The sequence below is a fragment of the Pseudorasbora parva genome, chromosome 18 (assembly GCF_024679245.1).
Source record: "Pseudorasbora parva isolate DD20220531a chromosome 18, ASM2467924v1, whole genome shotgun sequence".
Lineage (NCBI taxonomy): Eukaryota > Metazoa > Chordata > Actinopteri > Cypriniformes > Gobionidae > Pseudorasbora > Pseudorasbora parva.
The window spans coordinates 33153406-33178133 of NC_090189.1; the positions used below are offsets into that span (position 1 = coordinate 33153406).

General features: G+C 39.4%; 1 protein-coding gene across 1 annotated transcript in view; it reads left to right on the forward strand.

Annotated features, from left to right (window-relative positions):
• The window catches only part of siah2l (seven in absentia homolog 2 (Drosophila)-like), a 45563-nt gene continuing 20835 nt past the window's right edge, over positions 1-24728 (forward strand). The window contains exon 1 of the mRNA XM_067422856.1: positions 1-593. Coding sequence (XP_067278957.1) covers positions 147-593 — 447 coding nt within the window. The 5' untranslated portion in view covers positions 1-146. The remainder of the gene's footprint in view (positions 594-24728) is intronic.

Below are 24728 nucleotides of genomic sequence, written 5' to 3' on the forward strand. Positions count from 1 at the left end.
AACTATGGCGGCCATGTTGTATCCGCGGGGGATTGGAGGTTCAGGCTGCTCGGAACCGAGTCTGTCTTCAGTCGGGAGTATATGGTGAGGCTCTCGGGCTTGAACTCGTCTGGGTTTTACACCATCAGAGATCTACACTCCTCGCCATGAGCCGTCCGTCCTCTACGGGTGGTGCGGCCGGGGGACTCGGAGCTGGTAAAGCAGGAGGAAGTAAGCATGGAGGTTCTGGAGGAACAACCGCCTCTGCTGCCGCCGCCGCTGCAGCTGCTGCCGCTGCGGCCGCAGCAGCAGCAGCAGCCGCCGCCGGGGTATCTGGCTCTGTCCCGGGCTCTGGTACTGTGCCCACGGCCTCTGTAACTCTTCCAGTTGCTGCCCTGCCGGGACAGTCAGCCGAACTGACAGCGTTGTTTGAATGCCCGGTGTGTTTCGACTATGTGTTGCCTCCGATCTTGCAGTGCCAGGCTGGGCATCTGGTGTGTAACCAGTGTCGGCAAAAGCTCAGCTGTTGTCCAACCTGTCGCGGCCCTCTTACGCCGAGCATAAGGAACTTGGCTATGGAAAAAGTTGCATCTACTCTGCCGTTTCCGTGTAAGGTAAGCACAACCCCGTAACACTGGTGAAATGCATTCACAGCCTGTCATAACAAAGTTGCTTGCAAGGTTGATTAATTCAGTATGTATTATGGTACACAGGCAGCAGTGGGAAGTGTGGATATATCCTCTAACTAAAGCTCAGATGCCACAGGTGTATGTGTATCAAGCCAAGAAGATGCAGCACTTGTGCTTCATTCATTTTTTCAGTCTCTTATTATTGCAGTGACACACACATCCAGTTGAAGTGTTTATCTTTTCGTGTTTTAATACTTTAGCTATTTTTCTATTTTAATAGCTCAACATTCAGTGTATCGTAGATGGATGACACTAAAATGTAAAAGTATATTTTGAACATCTCGACCGAAGATCAACATTGTATCAACCAACAGGGTAAATTAGGGAAAGGTTTAATTTTCCAGCTCGCTCTGATAGTGGTGAAGGAGTTGGCTGGGTGATTTTTACACGGGTGTTAGGAGACGGACGGCAATAAAATAACTATAAAAAATAACTCGGCCGCTGGTCTGAAAATGAGATGTGTTCAGGCGCATTGTTGGCATGTTGCTATTTTGACTGCACCATTGACCAACAAAAACCTGGTCTAAAGTCAATAGTGCAGTATTTTTGTGTTATTTAAAGGGTGCGTTAGTCATAGTAACACTGTTTATTACACACATAGGGATGCGCAGCAGCACAACATTTTTAAATATAACAAATAAAAAGATTCCTCACTGGAGAACCGTTTCAGTCTTTCTGCTCGCAAATTCCGCCATGTAAACAGAGAATCCACCATTGTGCAAGCACAAGTGGCTTTTACAGGAAATGGGAGATTTGACTGATTGTTTTTTTTGTTCTGTTTTTTGCACGTTATGCCCAAAACACACCCATGACTTATTAGTAGACTAGATACAACCCTTTTGGACCATGTGCCTAGCAAGCTGACCCTTTTTTTTACCATCGTTAAACTAGTAAAAGGGGATTCGGACAAGCCCTAAAGTGCACCTGTGGATGCATGGATGATTCCACTATGGGCTCCATCTTCTGGTCAGATGTGGGAATTAATTTGGCGCATGACTCTTACAGTGCATTATGGGGTTTCTCTAGCTGTTGAGCATACATCGGTTGTACACTTGTTATGGTGGTGCATTGTGGGATTGAATGAGTGCACTCGATAGCATTCGCTATGGGTTTGGACCCAATTGGCAACCTCCCGTGGTCTCTCTTGAAGCCAGGGGAGTGACTTAAACTGCAATACCTCGAGAAGGGAGCAGAATCTCATTGAGCCCCATGTTAAAGATGTTAAATTGTTTTCTGATATCTACAAGGAGGGTATGTGGCTTATTTAAGGCCAAACAGGTCCATCTACATACAGATCCATTTACAACCCTAGAAATTGTTTCTTAGGATAGCTATTTATCTGCCGTCTATAGTCATGGTGTCACTTAAGCTCCACCCACATCCCAAGCTCCACCCACATCCCGCCTCTTTGTCCATTTTCTGTTATCCGTGAGTGATGCGTGATGACGTGTTGCCAAGATGTTAATTGCCTCGTCTCTACGCTTCAGAACGGCTTATCAGAATCCTATGGGTGACATCATGGACACTACATCCATATTTTTTTACAGTCTATGGTTTGGACCCCTGGCCTAAAAATCGCACCTTAGCAGCAGCAAATCTAATCTGCCGCGAGTGTCGTCTAGCAACTCTCAATACACGTCTGAGCTGTAAAAAACAAACTCTGGTCTGGCCAATCACATTGTGTATAGAATCGGTGAGCAGGGCTTTACATAATGATGGCAGAGTTGCGCTTGCGTGCTTCTAGTAAATATAGAAGCTGGCGAACGGCGGTCTTTCGAATCAGCTTTGACCGCGACTCTGGAAGACTTGGAGTTAAGCTTTTCTCTGAGAAAAGAACGGTACTGAAATCTAGCCTGACAAGCCAGACCCACATCAAGATGTTTGAAACAAAACCTGAAAATGTTTTTAACCGTATGGGATGAGGCACCTCTTTATTGTGCACACAGCTTGTGAAAGGCATGACTGCAAGTAAAGACAATGTATATACTTATATCCATAACAATATTTTTTTAACAAGTGACGCAAATAATGAGGGGCCTGTTGAATAGGGAGACAGCCATTTGTAATGGGGTCCAATAGCCTGACAACCAGCCAGACCCACATCAAGATGTTTGGTCTGGAAACTCACCATAGACAGGGCTCAATCCGAGGGGCGGGATAAACGGTTGTCTTTCAAACTCCCTCTGCATGCGATAGGATAGCGCTACAACCAACCAGAGCAACGAAGGTGAAACAGAGCTTGATAGATTAAACATTCGCCGTATCTGGTCGTACTTCTCAAATTCATTTCTATGAAATTTAAGCTTGCAAAGGCATGAACTGAAACACGTGCCAGACTGAACTCCTGTGTGAATGTATGCCGCGAATGTAGTCGTGATTACCTCAGCTCTCATCACTCGTGCAGTTAGTGCTCAGTGCTGTGATACTCGCGCGGTGACTCACTCATTATATTGAACAGACACGTTCAGTTTTTAATTGTAGTGTCTTCTCTAACTCAGTCACAGTAATGAAGTTGGTGGTGTTGGGAATGGCCTCACAGGGCAGCGAAGCATTCTGGGAATTGTAGTCTTTCATCCCCATGGGACAGAAATACATTTTCTGTCTTTTCTCAGTCTAGAAGGCACCAAATTCAAAAATAATTTCACATTTCTACTGCATTGATGACCCAGTTTAAATACAGATTCATCTTCCCAGCGCTGAAGTACCCCTTTAACTCCAAGTCTTCCAGAGTCTTGGTTAAACGCGACTCGGCCGTCGTCATTATAGCCCCGCCCACCGACTCTATACACGATGGGATTGGCCCGGCAAGAGTTTGGCGATTACAGCTCAGAAGGGTATTGAGAGTTGCTAGACAACACTCGCAGACAGATTAGATTTGCTGCCGCTAGGGTGCGTCTAGATTTCTAGGCTAACTGAAATCATTCTTAAAAAGGGGAGATGTGTTTATAGTTTTGCAGACCGGATACAGCAAAAGTTTAATATGTCAACGAGCTCCGCTTCACGTTGCTCTGGTTGGTTGTAGCGCTATCCTATCGCGTGCAGAGGGAGTTTGAAAGACAACCGTTTATCCCGCCCCTCGGATTGAGCCCTGTCAATGGTGCGTTTCCAGACCAAACATCTTGATGTGGGTCTGGCTGGTTGTCAGGCTATTGGACCCCATTACAAATGGCTGTCTCCCTATTCAACAGGCCCCTCATTATTTGCGTCACTTGTTAAAAAAATATTGTTATGGATATAAGTATATAGATTGTCTTTACTTGCAGTCGTGCCTTTCACAAGCTGTGTGCACAATAAAGAGCTGCCTCATCCCATACGGTTAAAAACATTTTCAGGTTTTGTTTAGCTTGTAGATAAATATTCACCTCATCCAGTGCTTTGTCTTTTCGTCTTATAAAGTTTTGTTATTATTTAGTTGTGAGAAAATGCTGCAAACTATTCACTGCTTGAAGTGCCCAAATGAACCACAAAATCTTTTAAATACTCTTTTGCAAATAACCTAATTAGCAGTCCCTGCAAGATTACACACGCGCACACACACACACGCACATATGATAACTGATTTTGTGGCATAACTTCCCCAAAATGTTGCTGTTTAATAAGGAGACCACCACATTTACCATATGTATGATACTATTTGTACAATAGTCATACAGGCCAAAACAAAACAATAATTTAATCTTTTTAATAAGATAATGGCAAATTATAGACGATTGCAATTAACGATTGACGATTTTTATTTTTGAAAAACTGGAGGGCCTGAATTAGATCAAAACAAAGTGATTCTAGCGATTCCGTATCTAGTTCTAATTCTAAATCGTTGATAGAAACGCACAGTGATTACTGAAAAATTATCAGGGATAATTAGAATTTACATTGTCAGGCAAGGATAAGTCATTTAATTTCCCAACCCATTACTTTAATTAGTCATGAGTCTTATTAACCTTATACTTAACTCAGTTTTATCGTTATATGATGATCAAACTGCTCCAGAAAGATCTGAATTAGTTATCTTTGATTACTGCATATTAAACACTAAGTTGAGTTCACATTTGTCCTCTAAAAGCACTGTTGTAGCTTTTACAGCAGTTAGAGTTTAAAGTTTTCTTTTGACTGGCCTAAAACGCCTTGATTGCATCATCAGTACATTAAAGTTGTATTCTCTATCTGTGTTATCACTGGTGAAAGTTGATCACTGCTCTTGTTCCCTGGGGTAATGTTTCCTTCTTACAGTGGCTGTAATCAGGACATGGCAACTGGTATGTGGTGTAGTGAAGTCTAGAGGGATCCAAGCCATCTGTAAAGGAAAGTAACCCTCAACGACTATAGTGAAAGTAAAGCTTGCTCCTGTCGTTTCAGCAAAGGGCTTTGTCAGTGAGATTTCCGATGCTCTGTTCTAACAGCATTAACACATATATGGGACCTCAGGTTTTTGTGGAGGGATGTTGTGATTGTGAAAACAATTGCTCTGGGCTTGTGCCATGTGCTGTACTCAACAGATGCAAACACATGCCATGTTTTAATTCCAATCTAATAATTTTATCAGAGTTAAAAACTCACTCACTCACTCATTCACTCACTCACTTATACACCCTTGGAATACATACAAAAATATTATTTTTGCACTTTGGGTTCAATAAGTTGTTCAGTATTTACTATTTTTAATATGCTTTCCTAGCCTGACAAGCCAGACCCACATCAAGATGTTTGGTCTGGAAACTCACCATTGACAGGGCTCAATCTGAGGGGTGGGATAAATGGTTGTCTTTCAAACTCCCTCTGCACGGCGTGCACGCAATTGGATAGTGCTACAACCAACCAGAGCAACAAAGCTTAAGCAGAGCTAGTTGACAGATTAAATTTTCGCCGTATCCGTTCGGCAAAACTCTGAACACATCTTCCCTTCTTAAGAATGACTTCAGTGCCGTTTTTTTTTTTAGAAAACAGCTTAACTCCAAGTCTTCCAGAGACGCGGTCAAAGCTTATTCGAAAGGCCGCCGTTCGCCAGTTTCTATGTTTAGTAGTAGCACGCAAGCGCAACTCGGCCGTCATAATGTTAAGCCCCGCCCACCGACTCTATAGAGGGAATGCCTCACCATCACTTTCCCACCGTAACACGCCCCCTTAGCCGGGGCTGAGTGGCAGAAGAGCTGCTGCGTGACTGGAGTTAAATGGAGGAAAACACGAGTAGAGCAAATCCTAAAAACTTACCAAAGATTCAGTGATCCATGGATAATGACATGCAAGCCAGGACACGTGATTTGCTGACATTTTTAGGAGCCTCATTGCGAGATGCATGATCAAAACTGTCATTCATCACATTTTTCGAGTGAATCCCGCATTTATATGTGGATGGGTCCGTGTTTTGAAGCGTGTAGTGGTGGTAATATACTTTATATTCACTAAAAGCTGTCACTCATTCAATAAACGCAATCTCACAAAGTTCCGCAGTGACGTTGGTATACAATGAATCTCTTATTTTCACAATGTCTGCACTTAGGATTGACGCGCGTGTTTAACTAAACTCAGCGCCTGGACAAACACTCAAGCGGTGAGTAATTCCAAATTCAACACCTGTGATTGGCCAACTGCATTGTAGAAGTCTACAAATATGTCTGTGATTGGCTACATTACTCACCGAGGCGAAAACAGGTTGGAAATGTGACATTTGACGAGTGCAAATACAGATACACACTGGATCTTTTGCCAGCTCCTTTTCACTGATAATATGCAATTATTACGAATTCTTACAGAGGATTACAGATCACAGACAAGCAGTTATGGGTAGCTTTTCACTCTAAAAGCAATAAGCAGCAGCAGGTGGAAGTGGTTTGAGTGAGAAAATTACACGCTATTATCAAGTCCATCTCCAGTCCAGAACAGCGATGTCCATACGGTCCGTGGACAAGCCTCCCCCAACCCCCCTTCTGGCGCCGGGCCTGGTTTTGTGTGTTTTCGCTGCATTTGCGCTGTAAACCAGTGCTGCCTTTCAGTCTTTTTGCCACTCAGTGGGGCGTAATCACAGTCACTCCAGCTGACGATGACGTCACGTGCATTCCCTCTGGGATTGGCCCGACCAGAGATTGGCTTTTACAGCTCAGAAGTGTATTGAGATTTGCTAGACGACACTCCCGACAGATTAGATTTGCTGCCACTAGGGTGCTTCTAGATTTCTAGGCTAATGATTCCTTGGCTATCGTTGCATTGATGCTTGTTGTTCTAAATGAAAACTAAGTTTTCTGGAAAAAATTGCTGTTCTAATAAGAATGAACCTCACTGGTTCAATCTCGTTATGCAGCAGGTTTGAGTTTCAGCAAGAACCAATGAGGTTTGTTCTTGTGTTACGCAGCATATTTGAGCTTCAGCAAGAACCAATGTGGTTCCTTCTCATGCATCAAGTAAGATGGGTTAAGCTTCCATTTGTTTCCTGTTGAATGTTTATATGTGAATAAAATTTAAAATGAATCTTCTTTGTCATATAAAGCGATAATGTCTCTTTAGAAAATTTGGTCTAAACTGCTCAATTCATACGAGTTCATTTTACAATTTTCTTTTTGAAGTGGTAGTTTCGCAGACTGTCAATAGACTGAGAAATCTGTTTTCATTTTTAAAAAAACTTAATTTGTGTTTCGAAGAAGAATGGAAGCGCGGCTGTTTGACTGTTTGAGAGGGGTCCTGTTTCACTGTGTAGGGAGAACACAGCTGAGATCACATTACAGTATATGATTACGGAGGAGAATTCAAACAACACGTGGCGATGAGATTAACGATGCTCACTGCATGGATCACATAAATCAGATACAGACCGGAGCGAGCGTGTTTGTTTATGGACATATTTCATGTACTTTAGTGCTCTAATCATGAACCAGCAGCGTGTATCTGCACATATTTCATCATGCCGTCTCAAAATTAAATATATGTGCAAACAAGGACACTGGTACTACAGCCGATCAAGACGAGTATTCTGCTACAACAAAGACAATAATGTAAGTAAGACTGACAATTCAAAGAAGAATGGGCAAAAAATTAACTGCGTTATTCTTTCTGTGTTAAACTGACTTGTCATTTGTTCAGACTATAGTGCTCTTAAATGTATTGAAAATATTCATAGAACTTTTAAACGTTCCTCTGCGTTTCACCCTCGTTTTGGCAGTTTGTTGTTTTATTGGGTTCAATTTTTAAATTGCTTAAGGTGCCCTCAACTCTCTTCTCACAATGGTCATATTTTAATATTCATGCGTCTGTAATGAGTTTGTTGCAGGTCTGTGTTTTATTGGTTGTTGTCTCCCTACATCATTTTGTGAGGCTTTCCAAACCTCTATTAATTCTAGTGTGGATTTTTTTTTTGCTGCAATATTTACTCATCATGACAGTAAAATATATCTTTCTAGTCAATTTACTGCAGTATATCATCTCCCAATCAGTAGAAAAAGTGGTCAACACCCTGTCATGCATAGGGGGAAAATACCATCATTTACCATGAAACCAGTATAAATTAGAAAAATACTGTGATATAAATTTCTGGTCGTATACCGTCCAGCACCAGGTTTGGAACAACGTGAGGGTGAATAATTGATGACTTTTTATTTTTGGGCGATTAACCCATTCATTGTATTTGTGCATGTCTGAAAAAAAGACCTATTTAATATCTATAACACTGCAGATACCCTGAGATATTTATTAGCACTGGACAGCTGTTTGACATAATATACACGAGTTGAACCTGAAACAGGTTCCACATTCCTAAAAATGATTTATTCGGTTTATAAGAATCTCTTTGGGAGAAGTGGAAAAGGAAATTGAAGACTTGGATCTCAGTCGCACTGTCTCGTAAGATGTCTTAGTAGCACACCTCATGTAGGATGTCCGTTTGGAGCATGGCCCAGAGAGTCTGGCAGGAAGAGAGCAGTTCCTCAGAGCTGTCACTGAGCTGCTTTCCTCACACGCCAGGCTCTGGCAGCGGACGGCTGTGTCCGGCTGGCATATGTAACCAGATTAGACATGGATACACTTAGTCCCCTCAGGCTTGGGCATTTATTTTCCCATGTGAGTCTATTTTCAGCCTGTTCTTCGGGTTTGTTAGGACACAAGCTGCTGTCACTATGAATGGTGGCTAGAGCGAAGCAAATTAGAGATTTGTAATGACCCCCATTATACCCTGTTTAAAGAGGAGAGCACCTCAGTGTGGCGAACACTGGTGACACCTGGCCACTGCGCATGTGTCTCAATGATTGCAGCACTGAGTGTAATACTCTTACACGACACATAATGCTCTGCTGCCCTTGAAAATCATTATGTGCATGATTTTGCTTTCTTATATTCTTGTTTACAAGATTTATTCTTACATAATTCTAATTCAAAAATCTTTGTCATTAGCATTATCATAGTTTACCATAGAGGCCATAGACAATATCAGTCAGGCTGAAGTTTAATCATATATATATATATATATATATATATATATATATATATATATATATATATATATATATATATATATATATATACACTGATAAAAACAACTTGTAAGATTTACTTGATAAAATCTTTGTAACAATTTGCACTCAGTTTTTCTAAGTAAAATTTACTGCTGTGATATCAAGTACAACTTACTTGCCAATATCAAGTAAAATGTACTTAACTATAAATGTAACATTTGCAAAGACATTAAGTAAATGTTACTTAATTATATTTAACTTAGCATGTTGTATTTATTAAAAGTAATCAAGTAAATTTAATTTTAAAAGGAGCATAACTATTGTGAAAATTTTATAAATCTGTATTATTTACTCTTATGAAGTAATTAAGTAGATTTTATAATGTTTGTCCATTTGACATTTTGAATTACTTAGTTGAATTAATTTATATTACTCACTATTATTATGTAAATGTTGCTATTTTAAACCAAATAAATGTAATAATTTTCTCTGCATCAAATACATTTATCACAAATCACACATAAATACAATAAAGTTGAACAGTTTATTATGTCAAAATTTACAATTAACCATTAAATCAGTAATGTTCACATCAACTGATTAAGTAGTTAAGGTACATTCATTATAATTTACAATAACTGTAGAATTAACCATGTATGGTTCAACAAAACATCAGCAGCCAACAGTGGCATAACTAACATTAAAGGGTTAGTTCAGCCAAATATGAAATGTATCACATTTGAGTCCAAAAATAACAAAAACTACGACTTTATTCAGCATTGTCTTCTCTTCCGTGTTTGTGTTCAATCCTCAAATAAAGATTCAAACGGTGAAGAGAAGCCAATGCTGAATAAAGTCGTAGTTTTTGTTATTTTTGGACCCAAATGTATTTTGGATGCTTCAAGAGACTCTAATTAACCCACTGATGTCTCATATGGACTACTTTGATGATGTTTTTATTCCCTTTCTGGACATGGACAGTATAGTGTGCATACACTTGCATACGCTATCGGACTAAATATAAAATTTCTTAAACTGTGTGTGAAGATGAACGGAGGTCTTACGGGTGTGGAGCGACATTAGGGAGAGGAGTTAATGACAGACATTTCATTTTTGACTGAACTAAAATAACTTAACCCTTTAATGATGAGCACATGCATAGTCCAGCTGAAACAGAATGGTCACTTTTCCTTAATGCTCATTCATCGACTGGATCCTCTCGATCAGCTCCATGGACGACCATCTTAAGGATATGTTCAGCGGCAACACTGCGACTGTCCTCCTGCATACAGTTTGTAAGAAAGAAAGAACACAATTCCATTTAAGAAATAGAATTACATTTATAACATTACATTTTATTTTCATTAAAAAGGTGACAGGGCCTTCATGTCGTTAGCTCACTAAAATAGAATTGCTGACATTCATGCACTTGTTGCTAACGTTATACATCAAAGCTTATTTGGTATCAGAGTTCACCTGCCATCCAAACTTTCCTTCTTTAGTGCAGAGTGCAGACTAATTATGCTTTGATAAAATAATTGCTGTGAAATTTTCAGTGGATATAAAAACAACTAACTTAGACACTTTTAAAAAATGTTAACATTAGCTAGAGGACACAGCCAGCACTTAATCACGGCCAGCTAACATTAAATTATTTTGAAGTTAACCAGACAGGGTGACTTTTTCTACAAGAACGTGGCTAACTACATTTAATTCCCTCTATCTTTGACTAAACACCAGTGTCAACTTTATAGAAGTGGATAATGCTTTAGCTTTAGCTACCGTTATTGTGATTAAAACTCACTTTTAGTCAATTTTAAACTGTAACGTCAATGCAATAATCAAACCATCAAAACGAAGTACATCGTTATCACAAATCTAAAATAGAAAAGTCAGAACTTACCAAGAAAAAGTCAGCCATGTAAAAGCGACATCCCAAACCGACCGTCTCTGCCACTGAACCGGGATCTTTTTGAGCAACAACAAAAACGGGCGGGCAGATTCAAACACACTTTGCTTTTCAGATTAAAATTTACTTAGTATTTTTAGGTGAATGTGCTGTGACTATAAAACATTAAGTACTATTTGTAAATATATGGTAAAATGTACTCTTTCTTCTCAGTTAATTTATTACATTAATAAATTGTGTACATTTTACATAAGATATATAGTTCCAACTTAATCTTGATTTTACAATGTATAAATTATATGAATGGTATGTGTGTATATATATATATATATATATATATATATATATATATATATATATATATATATATATATATATATATATATATATATATATATATATATATATATATATGTGTGTATGTATATGTGGTGGGCAGGGGTGCCGTGCAAAAGATGCTGGTACGCACTTGCACCGCGGTTCATCTTTAATATGGGTTGTAACTTGAAAATAATGCTTTATGTATGTTTCTGTCGATGGATACACGCGCTGTGAGATCTTTATATCTGTGCACTCATCCGAGAGCGCGCACGTCTCACAGTGCGCAAATATTGAGTTCTCTTTCAAGCCTTGCGCTTGAACGGACAAACTCATAGAAAAAGTATGTCAACATGTACATCTTGATGAGTATCCAAGCGGACATAGTCTGTGAATATGCCTTAAAGGGTCATGAAACCCCCCTGCTGCAGCGGTGTTTTTTCACACCTTCGATTTGAAAAGGCTTGTTAAAAGGGGAGTGGTCGACTGTGAAAAGGTGGGATGGTATTGTGTGGAAAGAGGGAATGGTTTGCATAAACAGGGGAGTGTCAGTAGGTGCATTAAGATTAAAGATACCAATAGCAGCAGTTACAGCGGTTCTGAGACATGTTCTTGGTTCACGTTGGCATAGTTTACCACAGATTAAATGAGGGATGAATACAGCGAATGAGAGAGCTATGAGTGGCGTGCAGCAGAGATCGCAAATCATTCAGCTCTTCAAACCAGCATAATTCAGTGAGAAATGAAAATAAATGTTATTCTGCATGACGAAATATTTTGCAAACGTGATAACTATATTTGTCCAAATATGCACGCTGTTTGGCAAGATGAACAACGTGCCGACGTGATAAGAGAACGTGAACCACCCAACATGCGATGTGATAGAGATGTGTAATTGTAGATCGGGGTAAAAGCGAAGGGGTTTGAGGCTAGTCTCGACCGCGGCGCGCATCTGAAGCAGAGCGACGCGCGATGGGTTTGCTGTGACGATCCGCGCTGTCTATCACTCAGCAGCTAAATCTATATTTGTCCAAATATGCAGCACACTGTTTCACTAAGAGCCCGAACACATGCGGTTTAGTGCATGGCTGTGACCACAAATAAAACGGAGAGGACGTGGCTTTTGTTCATTATCCAACAGATTACAGATTGGTTATTTTGCACTCCTGACAAAAATTAGATAGTCAACGCTTGCAGGTTCGCAAAGGCTTCCACAGACGGCACCGGTTACAGCTCGCTTGGCACCCTTTACGTTACTTCGTATCAGCACAACGCCTAGCTTTCCTCCGTGACTTTTCCGCACGCTGCTTCCAAAACTTCCCTAACATCTCTACAATAATGATGGAAGACGAGCCTGACCGAAGTGACTGTCTCATGCATAGTAACTGAATTATCTTTTATGCATACTACAGCGCAGGGATTGGACTGAATGAGCTTTATGTCATGAATATATATCGAGAATCGCTTGGAGCGGTCGACGTCAGCATGTGCCCACCAGCCCATACATGGACCGAAAAGGCCGCGCCGACGTCAGCATTTGTGACGTTGCTCCGACTAAGCTTTTCAAACCGGAAGACAGAAATCGCTCTGAAAAATGCAAAAATAACTATTTTCGACATATGAATACCATTAATGAGTACTAGTGATGTCCGGTTCGCGAACGAATCGTTCTTTTTAACCGGATCTTTATAGTGAACCGGTCGAACCAGTTCACAAAATCGAACTGAATCGTTCTAAACGGTTCGCGTCTCAAATCAGGGCTGATCCCACAAATACTGTAGATATTAACTTTCTGCCATCAGTGACAGTCTCTCAAACTAGAAATAAAACGAATATCTTGAAGTAGATGCTGTAACTCCAATCGTTAGCTGAAGTGAGGCATGTTTTGCTGAGAGATCTGATGAACCCACGAGCAGCTGATACTGAGCATGCGCGTGTAACCGAACGTACCGGTTGTCGGATCCTCGGATCAGCAGTACAGAATCAAAACCGTTTCTATCGGACACGTTCGATACTGAGAACCGATGAGCCGATGAGCTGCGCATGCGTGTTATTTGTTCAGAGGAACGAAATGCAGTTTAAGTGTATTTAAAACTAATCACGTTTGGAAACATTATAACAAAGCTGTCACTGTATTATTTTAAAGTTTTGGAAACAATAGATTGTAAAACGGTCAAATTAAACATTTTTTGTTTTATCAATAGTGCATGATATTTTCAGGAACAGCTTTTATCTTATTTAATTTCTAAGTCGATAAAGATTTTAAAATAGATGTAATCAAAACAGTAGGTTTGATATTCAGCTTGCAGCAGTTCGCAGCTCAGCACCCTGTGCTCAGCACACACACACACACACACACACACACACACACACACACTGATACAGCGGTTCTCGAGTCAGATCGACCGGTTGCAACTGATCACCGGTACAGAATCGAGAACCGTTTCTATCGGACACGTTCGATCTTTCAGACATGTTCGATTCTGAGAACCGGTGAGCTGAGATACTGAGCATGCGTGAGAGCGTCGTAACCGAACTGTTTCTCTCGGACTGGGACAGCTGATGCTGATAATACATGAGCACGGGTGAACACTGATGATTTGTGTAAGTAGGCCTATTATGTCAATGTATGTTTATTTAATCCGTGTAAAACATCAGTGTTTGCACGACAGTGACAGTGACAGTCTCTCAAACTAGAAATAAAACTAATATCTTGAAGTAGATGTTGTAACAATCGATTCAGTTCGATTTGGTGAACTGTATTGAGTGCTGTTGCAAAACATAAATGAAAAAATGTTTCCAAGATGATGATGATGTCAATTATAATTATTACTATACTAAGTTTTGATTACAAATACTTTATATGGATGTGTTTGAATGTATTTTCATCCGCCGGGATGATAGAAATGACGTCATTACGTAAAGACGTAAAAGAACCGGTGATCCGGTTTTTTGAACCGGATCACTGAAACGAACTGTCCGAAAGAACCGGTTCGCGGAAAAGAACCGAACTTCCCATCACTAATGAGTACCCTTAGGGTTTTCAATGATGTGCAGCCTATACATATCTGTTTACATCTCAAAAAAAGTGTTTTGGGGTTTCATGACCCTTTAAGTGAATTTTATACAGTAGAGAAAGATGACAAACATTCCTGCATTAGGTCTTAAAGGGGCAGTAGCCTTTACTGCTGTCTGTTTAAAGCAGGGGTGTCCAAAGTCAGTCCTGGAGGCCACTGTCCCTGCAGAGTTTAGCTCCAGCTTGCCTAAACACACCTGCTAAAGTTTCTAGTATGCTTAATAAGACCTTAATTAGCTGGTACAGGTGTGTTTAATTGGGGTTGAAGTTAAACTCTGCAGGACAGTGGCCCTCCAGGAGCAGGATTGGACACCCCTGGTTTAAAGGGATACTTCACCGCATTTTCATATCAAACTATGTCATTCCCTTAACTAAAACGAGTTGATACCTACCTCTCTCGTCTGAGTGCGTGCACTTAATCGCTCTGAAGCGTGGTGACGATCAGATAGCATTTAGCTTAGCCCAATAAGCCCAGTTCATTCACTATGGTACCAAACAGAGATCAAGTTAGAAGTGACCAAACACCTCCACGGTTTCCCTTTTTAAATACAGTTTACACAAATAGTTGAACGATCAAGTATGATGCCATAAAATAAAACGTGGCGTTTTTCTTAGCGGATTAAAAAGGAGAACTATGTATGGCGGAATAAGACTTCTGAGAGTACTTCGACTCTCCGCAGTAAAAAATCCCAGCTGAAACATCCTCCCTCACATCTCCCCCTCCCCCTACTGACAAAAATGAGAGAGGGAGGGGGAAATGTGAGGGAGGAATTTTCAGCCAGGACTTTTTGTATCATGTGTAACATTATGTATTGTGTTGGTCCCCCTTTTGCTGCCAAAACAGCCCTGACCCATCAGGACATGGACTCCACTAGACCCCTGAAGGTGTGCTGTGGTATCTAACACCAAGATGTTAGCAGCAGATCCTTAAGTTATGAGGTGGGGCCTTCAATCGATTAGACTTGTTCAGCTCATCCCACAGATGCTTGATCTGGGGAATTTGGAGGCCAAGTCAACACATCAAACTCGTGCTCCTCAAATCATTCCTGAACCATTTTTGCTTTGTGAAAGGGCTCATTATCCTGTTGAAAGAGGCCACAGCCACCAGGGAATATCGTTTCCATGAAAGGCCATACATGGTCTGCAACAATGCTTCGGTAGGTGGTACGTGTCTAAGTAACATCCACATGGATGGCAGGACCCAATGTTTCCCAGCAGAACATTGCCCAACGCATCACACTGCCTCCGCCGGCTTGCCTTCTTTCCATTGTGTATCCTGGTGCCATGTGTTCCCCAGATAAGTGACGCACATGCACCCGACCATCCACGTGATGTAAAAGAGTGATTCGTCAGACCAGGCCACCTTCTTTCATTTCTCCGGTTCCTGACCACTGCAGACCAGGAACACCCAGAAGAGTTTCAGTTTTGGCTTTCATGTGTCTTGGCATGCTCTCCACCAGTTTTCACATTGATGTTGGGTGACTTTATGCCACTCCTGGTGCAAAAAAATTACACAGTTTGGATTTGTTTGATGGCTTGTGACCATCCATCTTCCTCTTGATCACATTCCAGAGCTTTTCAATGCGGTTCAGGTCTGGAGATTGGGATGGCCATGACAGGGTCTTGATCTGGTGATCCTGCATCCACACCTTTATTGACCTGGCTGTGTGGCATGGAGCATTGACCTGCTGGAAAAACCAGTCCTCAGAGTTGGGGAACATTGTCAGAGCAGAAGGACGCAAGTTTTCTACCAGGACAACCTTGTACATGGTTTGATTCATGCGTCCTTCACAAAGACAAATCTGCCTGATTCCAGTCTTGCTGAAGCACCCCCAGATCCTCACCGATCCTCCACCAAATTTCACAGTGGGTGCGTGACACTGTGGTTTGTAGGCCTCTGTCTAACCATTAGACCTTTGTTGGACAAAGCTGAAAATTGGACTCATCAGAAAAGATGACCTTACTCCAGTCCTCTACAGTCCAATCCTTATGGTCTCTTGAAAACCTCAGCCTAGCTCTTCTTTTCTTATCATTGATGAAGGGCTTTTTTCTAGCTTAGCATGATTTAAGTCCTGCCCATAGGAGCCTGTTTCGAACCGTCCTCGCCTTGCACTTCACCCCAGCTGCCTTTTGCCATTCTTTTTGTAGGCCACTTGATTTCATCCTACGGTTGTTTATTGACATTCAAATGAGTTGGCGGTCATTCTGGTCAGGTGGAGAGTCGTTTTTGCCCTCTGCCACTCTGTAGCTTTGTTGTCCCCAATATCTGCTGCTTGACTTTGTTCTTATGAACCGCTGTCTTGAAATGTTAAGGATGGAAGCAACCTGAGGCTCACTGTATCCCTCTGCCAGTAAAACCAGAATTTAACCCTTCTTTTCCTCACTCAAAACTTTCCTTTTCAACTTTTTTTTGGCATGGTCAATAGCTATTTTTTGATTCCAATTACTTTTGAAGTACTACTAGCACTGTGTTTGCCATCCAGCTGGTCCTACTGCAAGATAATAGTGATGACCACAGTAGTGTGTTTCCTTATTAAATAAGATTTGGTGCAGGTGATCACCTTATCACCACCTCATTCAGTAGAATGAGGATAGAATGAGATCGAGGATTGTGATTTTTTTTTTTTTTCTTAAAAGAAAATATCTGAAGAGAACACTTAAATAAAAATAAAACAATGATATACTGATTTAAAGGGGAGGGGGGACACTCAGTTTCAGTCCATCTCATGTCAATCTTGATTACCTATAGAGTAGTATTGCATCCCTCATATCTCTGAAAAGTCTTTAGTTTTATTATATTTATAAAAGAAATATAGGCTGTACCGAGTCTTTCTGGAAAAAAACGAGTGCCTGGAGGCGTATCGTGTGGGCGGAGCTAAAGAATGACGAATGCGCAAAGCAGTGACGTCCTCAAGCGTGGAGAAACCCATGGCTATCGATCTCAGCTAATAGATATATGATCCAGAATCACATTCGGAGGCTGAAATAAATTGAACAGGATCAACAGCAGGACGTCCGTCTCTGTGGTATGTACTGTATTTAGTGGCCTGTCAACATTTGTGTGTCTTTACTTGCAGTTTATGAGGACATGATTCGGATTATAGACTATTGTATGCAACTAAACCTTAGCAGTAGCAATCAAAACGGTTTTGCACGTCAGACTAGTGTAACGTTATAGAACAACAATGGAGTCCGTTAGCGCATTTGAATGAAGAACTACGCGATCCTGTCGTTTGCTGATGTTTACTCACGCGACGATAGCCAACAGCATAGACATTTGAAGCAGTTTTACTCACCGGCTGCTTCCAAAGCAGGTCTGAACCTTTATCGCTGGGACCGCTCCGTCAAAAACACACTTCTTTGGTATGATTTGAAGTTCTGTGACAGCAGTGACCGTGGAAATCCACTTTGCGACGCGACTGAAGCGATGTTGTGAAGCTTCCCGTCATTTCTGTGTTCAAATCGGTTCAAATGCAGCGCTGCCTTCCCGGAATGCTGTGCTGAAGCGTTGAAGTCGCTTGATGTCACCCATAGGAATAAAGTGGAGCGCAGCGCGTCATAAGTGTTCACGGACGACTGGATCTGCAGCTGAGAGAGTGTTTATGGGTGTGCATTTCCGCTCTCGCTCTAGTCATGCGCGCGCACCCTACCAGGAGAAGAGCCCGTACAAGGACCTTCCGCTCTATTAACGTCAAGCCGACCCATACTCGAAAAAAACTCTGAAACTTGTGAGAAACCGGAAGGAGGATTTTTGACACAGAAATACTCCATCAAACATCCAACATTTGTTTTTAAAACTTTGTCTATGTTTAGGATGGGAATCCAAGTCTTTAACAGTGTAAAAAGCTCAGTATGCATGAAACAGGATTTCACCCCCCCCCCCCCCCCCCCCCCGGAAAAAAATTGCAGTGGTCTCTTAATTTTTATATATATGAGGCCACTGCAATTTTTAAATGTTCTCTTCAGATATTTAGATATTTTCTTTTAAGAAACTTAGAGTACCATATTTGTACAATGCCAATATGTAATATATAGTCCAGCGCTTTTTTATACATGTATTGTGTAAACTTTAAAAAACTCTTTCTTCTTACTCTCTTTATTTTATTTTTATTTTTTATAAAATATAGGCACACAAACTCAGGCATGCCGCTATTCAAAAATGTGCACGTATAGACATATATCTCATGCATTATTATACAAATACACAGACAGATCTCCAGGCACTCATTGTCAATTAAGTAAAGAAATGGAAGGATTAATGAGAAATCGGCAGTTTTCACACATGAGCTGTGCTGAGAGGTGGATCAAAAGACCATTTTAGCGCACAGCCTTTCCTCCCCCTACTGTAATAGCTGCGGACCCTTCATCATATCACTGGAGGAATGAATGTGAGCTGCCCATAATTAATTTCACAGATGAGTTGCTCACAGGGTGACTCCCCTGCCCCTCTGCAGCTGCATACACACAAGCTTACGCATGTGTGTGTTTGCAGGTATGTTGAGAAAGGACCTGGTCAGCATATTGACATATGAACTTCAGAGGGCAAAGAATGACAGAAATGAAAGAGTGACTTTGTGTATTTCTGAAGGCCAAAGGCTAATACGATACAAGGTTAATACAGAGTGCTTTTAATGACATCAGTATTTTCAAGAGAGGTAATGTAGGACACCATCATATTTATACTTCAAGGATCTGTATATGGTCGATAAAGAGAAATTGTTGTTGTTTGTGGACAATTCATGCACCATAATACCCCCTGCTTCTTCACAGGAAGTCCTAGCACAAATTTGAATAATGAGCATTAATGGGCTCAGTGCTATCAAGTAAATATAGGTTAAGATTGCTTTGGAGAGACAATAAATAATGCTTTATGTGCTGCCCTATTGCATATCCTTTGGCAGTTTTTATATACAGTATGTGGGATGCAGAGAAAATCGAAAATGAAAAAATATCCTACATAATATTTTTACTTCTCTGAAATAACTACAGCATAACTGCAATAACATTGGTCATCTCTATCTGTCTTAAAATATTTTTACTGAACATTGAGAAAATATGAATAATATTAAAAATAACATATGACAACTCTTTACTATGATGGAATTGCATTTATTTTGGGGGGTGGGGGTTGGGGGAGTTAGATCATGATAAATGGCATAAATTATATGCATTTATTCTTTTAATTTTATGGGATTATTTGCCATGTTATAATTAAATATATGGGTGTAAATAACGCAATTATGATTTGTTTCTTTTTCAGAACAAAATCAGTACAGCAATTATTAATGAAAAGAGCAGAAAGAATGCACAGTTAGCTGTTTTGGATTTTTTTAAAGAATGCATGGTAATGAGCAAACTAATAGTAATTCTTTCTTACTGCTGATTCAGTGGATATTTTCTCCACACTGTCACTTGTCATATCGGATGAGCTGGAATGCTACAATATAAAACACCTCAGCACCACCGAAGTGCACACAGTCTCTGGATTATTATATCCATTAGTCATATTACATAGTCACAACTGAAATTGTGAAGAAGAAAAAGCTATTAGAATGGATTATTCAGTGGTTTCTTTTGGTTGCGGTCACATTAAGCTATGTAAAAAATATTTTGGACCTTGCAGCTCTTAAGTATGTCAATAAGGTTTACCCAGTGGTTAGTACACAAATTAAGTACTTGAGTAAAAGTACAGAGAGTCTAATCAAATCAAATACTCAAATAAAAGTATTAAAGGTATAGTTCACCCAAAAATGAAAATGTGATGTTTATCTGCTTACCCCCAGGGCATCCAAGATGTAGGTGATTTTGTTTCTTCAGTAGAACACATATAGTCTTTTGTATAATGCATTTGAATGGTAACAAAATGTATGAGAATAATTTTTTTTAAAAATACACAGACAAATCCATATTAAACCCTGCGTCTTGTGACAACACATTGATGTCTTGAGACACGAAACGATCGGTTTGTGCAAGAAACCAAACAGTATTTTCAGGTCTGCAGCACATTTTGCATTTTTTTGAGAATTAGGAATATCTGAATTTAAGAGCGCCCTACCCACATACATTGGAGTAAATTGATAAAAATGGTCTCATTTTACAGAAAAAACTATACATTTTAACACAGTGGTGGACTATTGCATATATTCTATTGTATCTATTTACAATCGTATGATAAACATATATAAAAAAATAAATATTTCGATTTATTTTTAATTCATTTATTTAAAAATCTATATTTTTTTTTTATGATTTTGGTCTCCAAGCTTTTTGGAAGTTTCTGTTGATGCTATAAATTGGCACTAAACAGGGGGAAAATAATTTTCTTGATATCTCCTTCCAAATAAAAGTTATTGAGATATAATAATAACTCCTACTCACATAATGCAGGTCTATGGTCACCACCTCAAAGAGCATACACAGAGAAGTCCAAATTAAACAATCCCCCATTGCAAGTACACATTGATGGCCTAAGACACGAAACGAGCAGTTTATGTGAGAAAACGAACAGCATTTATATCGTTTTTACCTCTTGTACACCACTACGTCCGACTGATCCGAGGGCGCGCGTGCGTGTTTCCTGTGGTGTACAAGCGGTAAAAACGATATAAATACTGTTCGTTTTCTCACACAAACCGCTCGTTTAGTGTCTTAGGCCATCAGTGTGTACTTACGATGGGGGATTGTTTAATTTGGACTTCTCTGTGTATGCTCTTTGAGGTGGTGACCATAGACTGCATTATGTGAGGCACAGACAAGAACGGTTTGACCTAAAATGATCAAAATTGAAACTACTGGGGAAACAAATACTCCTACATCTCAGATGCCCATGAGGTAAGCTAAAACATATCAAAATTTAATTTCAAAGAGATCTATCCCTTTAAAGAGGTATGTGTGTGCGTACAGTGAAAAAAGCGCATTAATATAGAACAGTGATTCAAATGACTTGGAACTACCTGTGAATTAAATGGTTTTATTACACACCTTCCAGCCAATCAGAATCAAGTATTCAGACAGACCATGGTATAAATAAATATAAATGTGCTGCGGGTTTAATAGTAAAGAGTGATGCTTAAATTATTTACATGCTTGCAGGTTACGATATTTCTTCTGTCTCAGAGTGGCCCTGTTCTCAGTAAATCATAGCCTAGAAATCTAGACGCACCCTAGCGGCAGCAAATCTCATCTGCCCGCGAGTGTTGTCTAGCAACTCTCAATACCCTTCTGAGCTGTATTCCCCTCACTCTTGCCGGGCCAATCACATCGTGTATAGAGTCAGTGGGCGGGGCCATAATGACGATGGCCAAGTTGCGTTTGCGTGCTTGTAGGAAACACAGAAACCGGCGAACGGCGGTCTTTCGAATCAGCTTTGACCGCGACTCTGGAAGACTTGGAGTTAAGCTTTTCTCTGAGAAACGAACAAAGAACCGCACTGAAGTCATTCTTAAAAAGGGAAGATGTGTTCGGAGTTTTGCCGGCCGGATACGGGGAATGTTTAATCTATCAACAAGCTCTGTTTCACCTTCGTTGCTCTGGTTGGTGTAGCGCTATCCTATCGCGTGCAGAGGGAGTTTGAAAGACAACCGTTTATCCCGCCCCTCGGATTGAGCCCTGTCTATGGTGAGTTTCCAGACCAAACATCTTGATGTGGGTCTGGCTTGTCAGGCTAAGTAAATTACTCTCCATGCGATAAATGATTACTTGCTTTGAATACTTTATTTGAACCAATTATTATTGTCTGATTGTAATTATATGTGTTTTAGGTCATTTTAAAAGCTTTTTTTGTTAAATTGTTTTCAATGCAGTTAGGTTTCAAAGTTTTTAGAACGCCATGAGCGTAACGAGTCCCTGAACGTCTATTTCACGCTCAAACACTGAACGTTCTGCGTTTTATTTTTTACCGGTCGCCGAGAGTTGAAGAATAGAAACAAAAAAGTTGAATTTCATGATTTTTTTAAAAATAAAACTCAGTGCTCATCACTGTCACATTTTTAACCTTTTAGATTAGTTAAACATTTCAAAATATGCCTGCATTGCATTTTGTGACTTTCAGTCGAGTAAAATAAAAACATTTCTACTTGTATATATGTTATCATTTAATATATTCATTATAAATAGTGTTAAATATTGTCTTATCTCGTTTCCGTGAACTAGTGTTGTATTGATACTGGAATTTCCAACTAAAATAATATACCTTGAAAAATACTGATATTCGATACCATTTTCGATACCGCAGGGAGAACCATATATATACCACCATACAGATAATTTATCTCATTATGTTTTGATCATTTAGGTAATTTTGTTACATGGAAGCTGTATTTGAATCATTTAACTACATTTACTAAATAAAAAGACAAGTAAACATTCAGTCAAATAATAAACAAATTGCAAACTATAGCACAAATACAACAGAATAAAGAGACACATGAAATAAACACTGCTTTAAGTTTTTCAAGTGGGAATACAGTAGTATTCAAGTAAGAAATACTAAAGAATTAAAATAGTAAAATGTAAAATAACACACTATAGCTTTCATTGTAAAAAAATTAATACAGATTAATGCTTACAATTAAAGCTACAAAAGTTTTTCAGTCGAGAGCAAAGCGTGATTTATCTTGTCTTTTGTTCTTTGATTTAAAGTGACAGCAGCCTAATATACCTGCTGCTGTCTGTCACGTTAGAGCATATACTGTACACGGTTCAATACTGTCACACAACATGTGTTTTCTCTCAACTATTTACTTTCCAAAACTGACTGTTTAACCGAATACTCAGCAAGACAGGCATTTTGACACAATTTTGTATGTTTTTAACCCTAAGCGCAAAAAGCCATGAAAAATAAGTCAGTTTGCAGGGTTTTTCCTCAGTCAAAAATAGTCTTCTGACACACATGGTCATCCACACACACACACACACTGTAAAAACTTAAAAGTACCCTACCCATGTGATCTGCGAGTGCAATACTGACAATAAATTTTAAATAAATGCAAAGAAACAATTGTAATTTTTGCTCATCTTTTGATATTGTGTTATGTAGGATCTCGTACCTTGATGCTTGTTTCTTTTGTTCCTAATTTTTTACACTATTTACAGATAATTGTTTTGTTATAATCAAATCAATATTAAAAGGGAAAAGGGTGTATATATATATATATATATATATATATATATATATATATATATATATATATATATATATACACAAATAGTCTTAATTTTCTGCCATATACAGTTTAATAAAATTATCAGCTAGCTAAGAACAACTTTGTGTTTTCACCTCACTCTAGTCTAAACTAAATGATTTTAGGCAATTTATTTTATTAATAATAATACATTTTATTTAAAGGCGCCTTTCTCGGCACTCAAGGACACCTTACAAAGATACAATAATACATTTAAAAAACAGTAAATATATATATAAGAATATAAATGAGTAAATAAAAAAGAACAACTGAAAAGCAAATGACATTAAGTAGAATAGGCAATTTTAATTGTTTAATTGTACAATTTTATGTTACTGCACATTGTCAATATAAATAAGCTGAAATATGCTAATTCTTACTATCCACTCTTGCTAAATTGGGTAAGCACACTTGTGTTCTCATTTCAGAGGTGTTCTGAGTAAAATATTTAAAAAAGGGATTTGTTTTGAGTTCAGTGTTGGCCAGATCAGTTGTTTTAACCTGTCGTTAAAATTATTCGGTTCATTCGAGTCATTAGGTCACAAATCAGACATTAGCAGACGTGTTGTGTGTGAATCCCATCTGTGAACATCGCAAACGATTTGTCAAAATACAGAAATTACTTCATAACTGGATAGAATTTGTTTCCCATTTATTGAAAATATGGTTTATGTGAACTGGTCAGAGAAGAGTCAACGTTTTTTGAGCTTCACACCCAGCGGTAGTTCATGGTAAAAATGTCCAAATGTGCTATGTGCAACATGGATTCGGTCTTCCAAACTTTTAATTTAGGATTAATATGTTAAATATGAGAGAGCTTATATGGTGCTTATTTTAAAGACAGAGAGGTACGCGCAAGGGTAAGGGGATCTCTGATCGTCTATGTCATTCAATAGACCTACACCCTATCACAAGTGCAGCAGTCATCTATTCTACATCATTCAAAATCACAGTAACTGATCAAATAAGGCTTTGGCAAGACAAACGTTTGTTTTGGCGGCAGGCAAAACAAATTTCAATGCAGGAAAAACCCTGGTTTGATACTCTCGAGCTGTTTGAGAGGTGGCTTTATGTGAGTCATTTATATAGATCAGAGGTTTCGCGGTGACGCGAAACCTGCGGGAATGAGTAAAATTATGC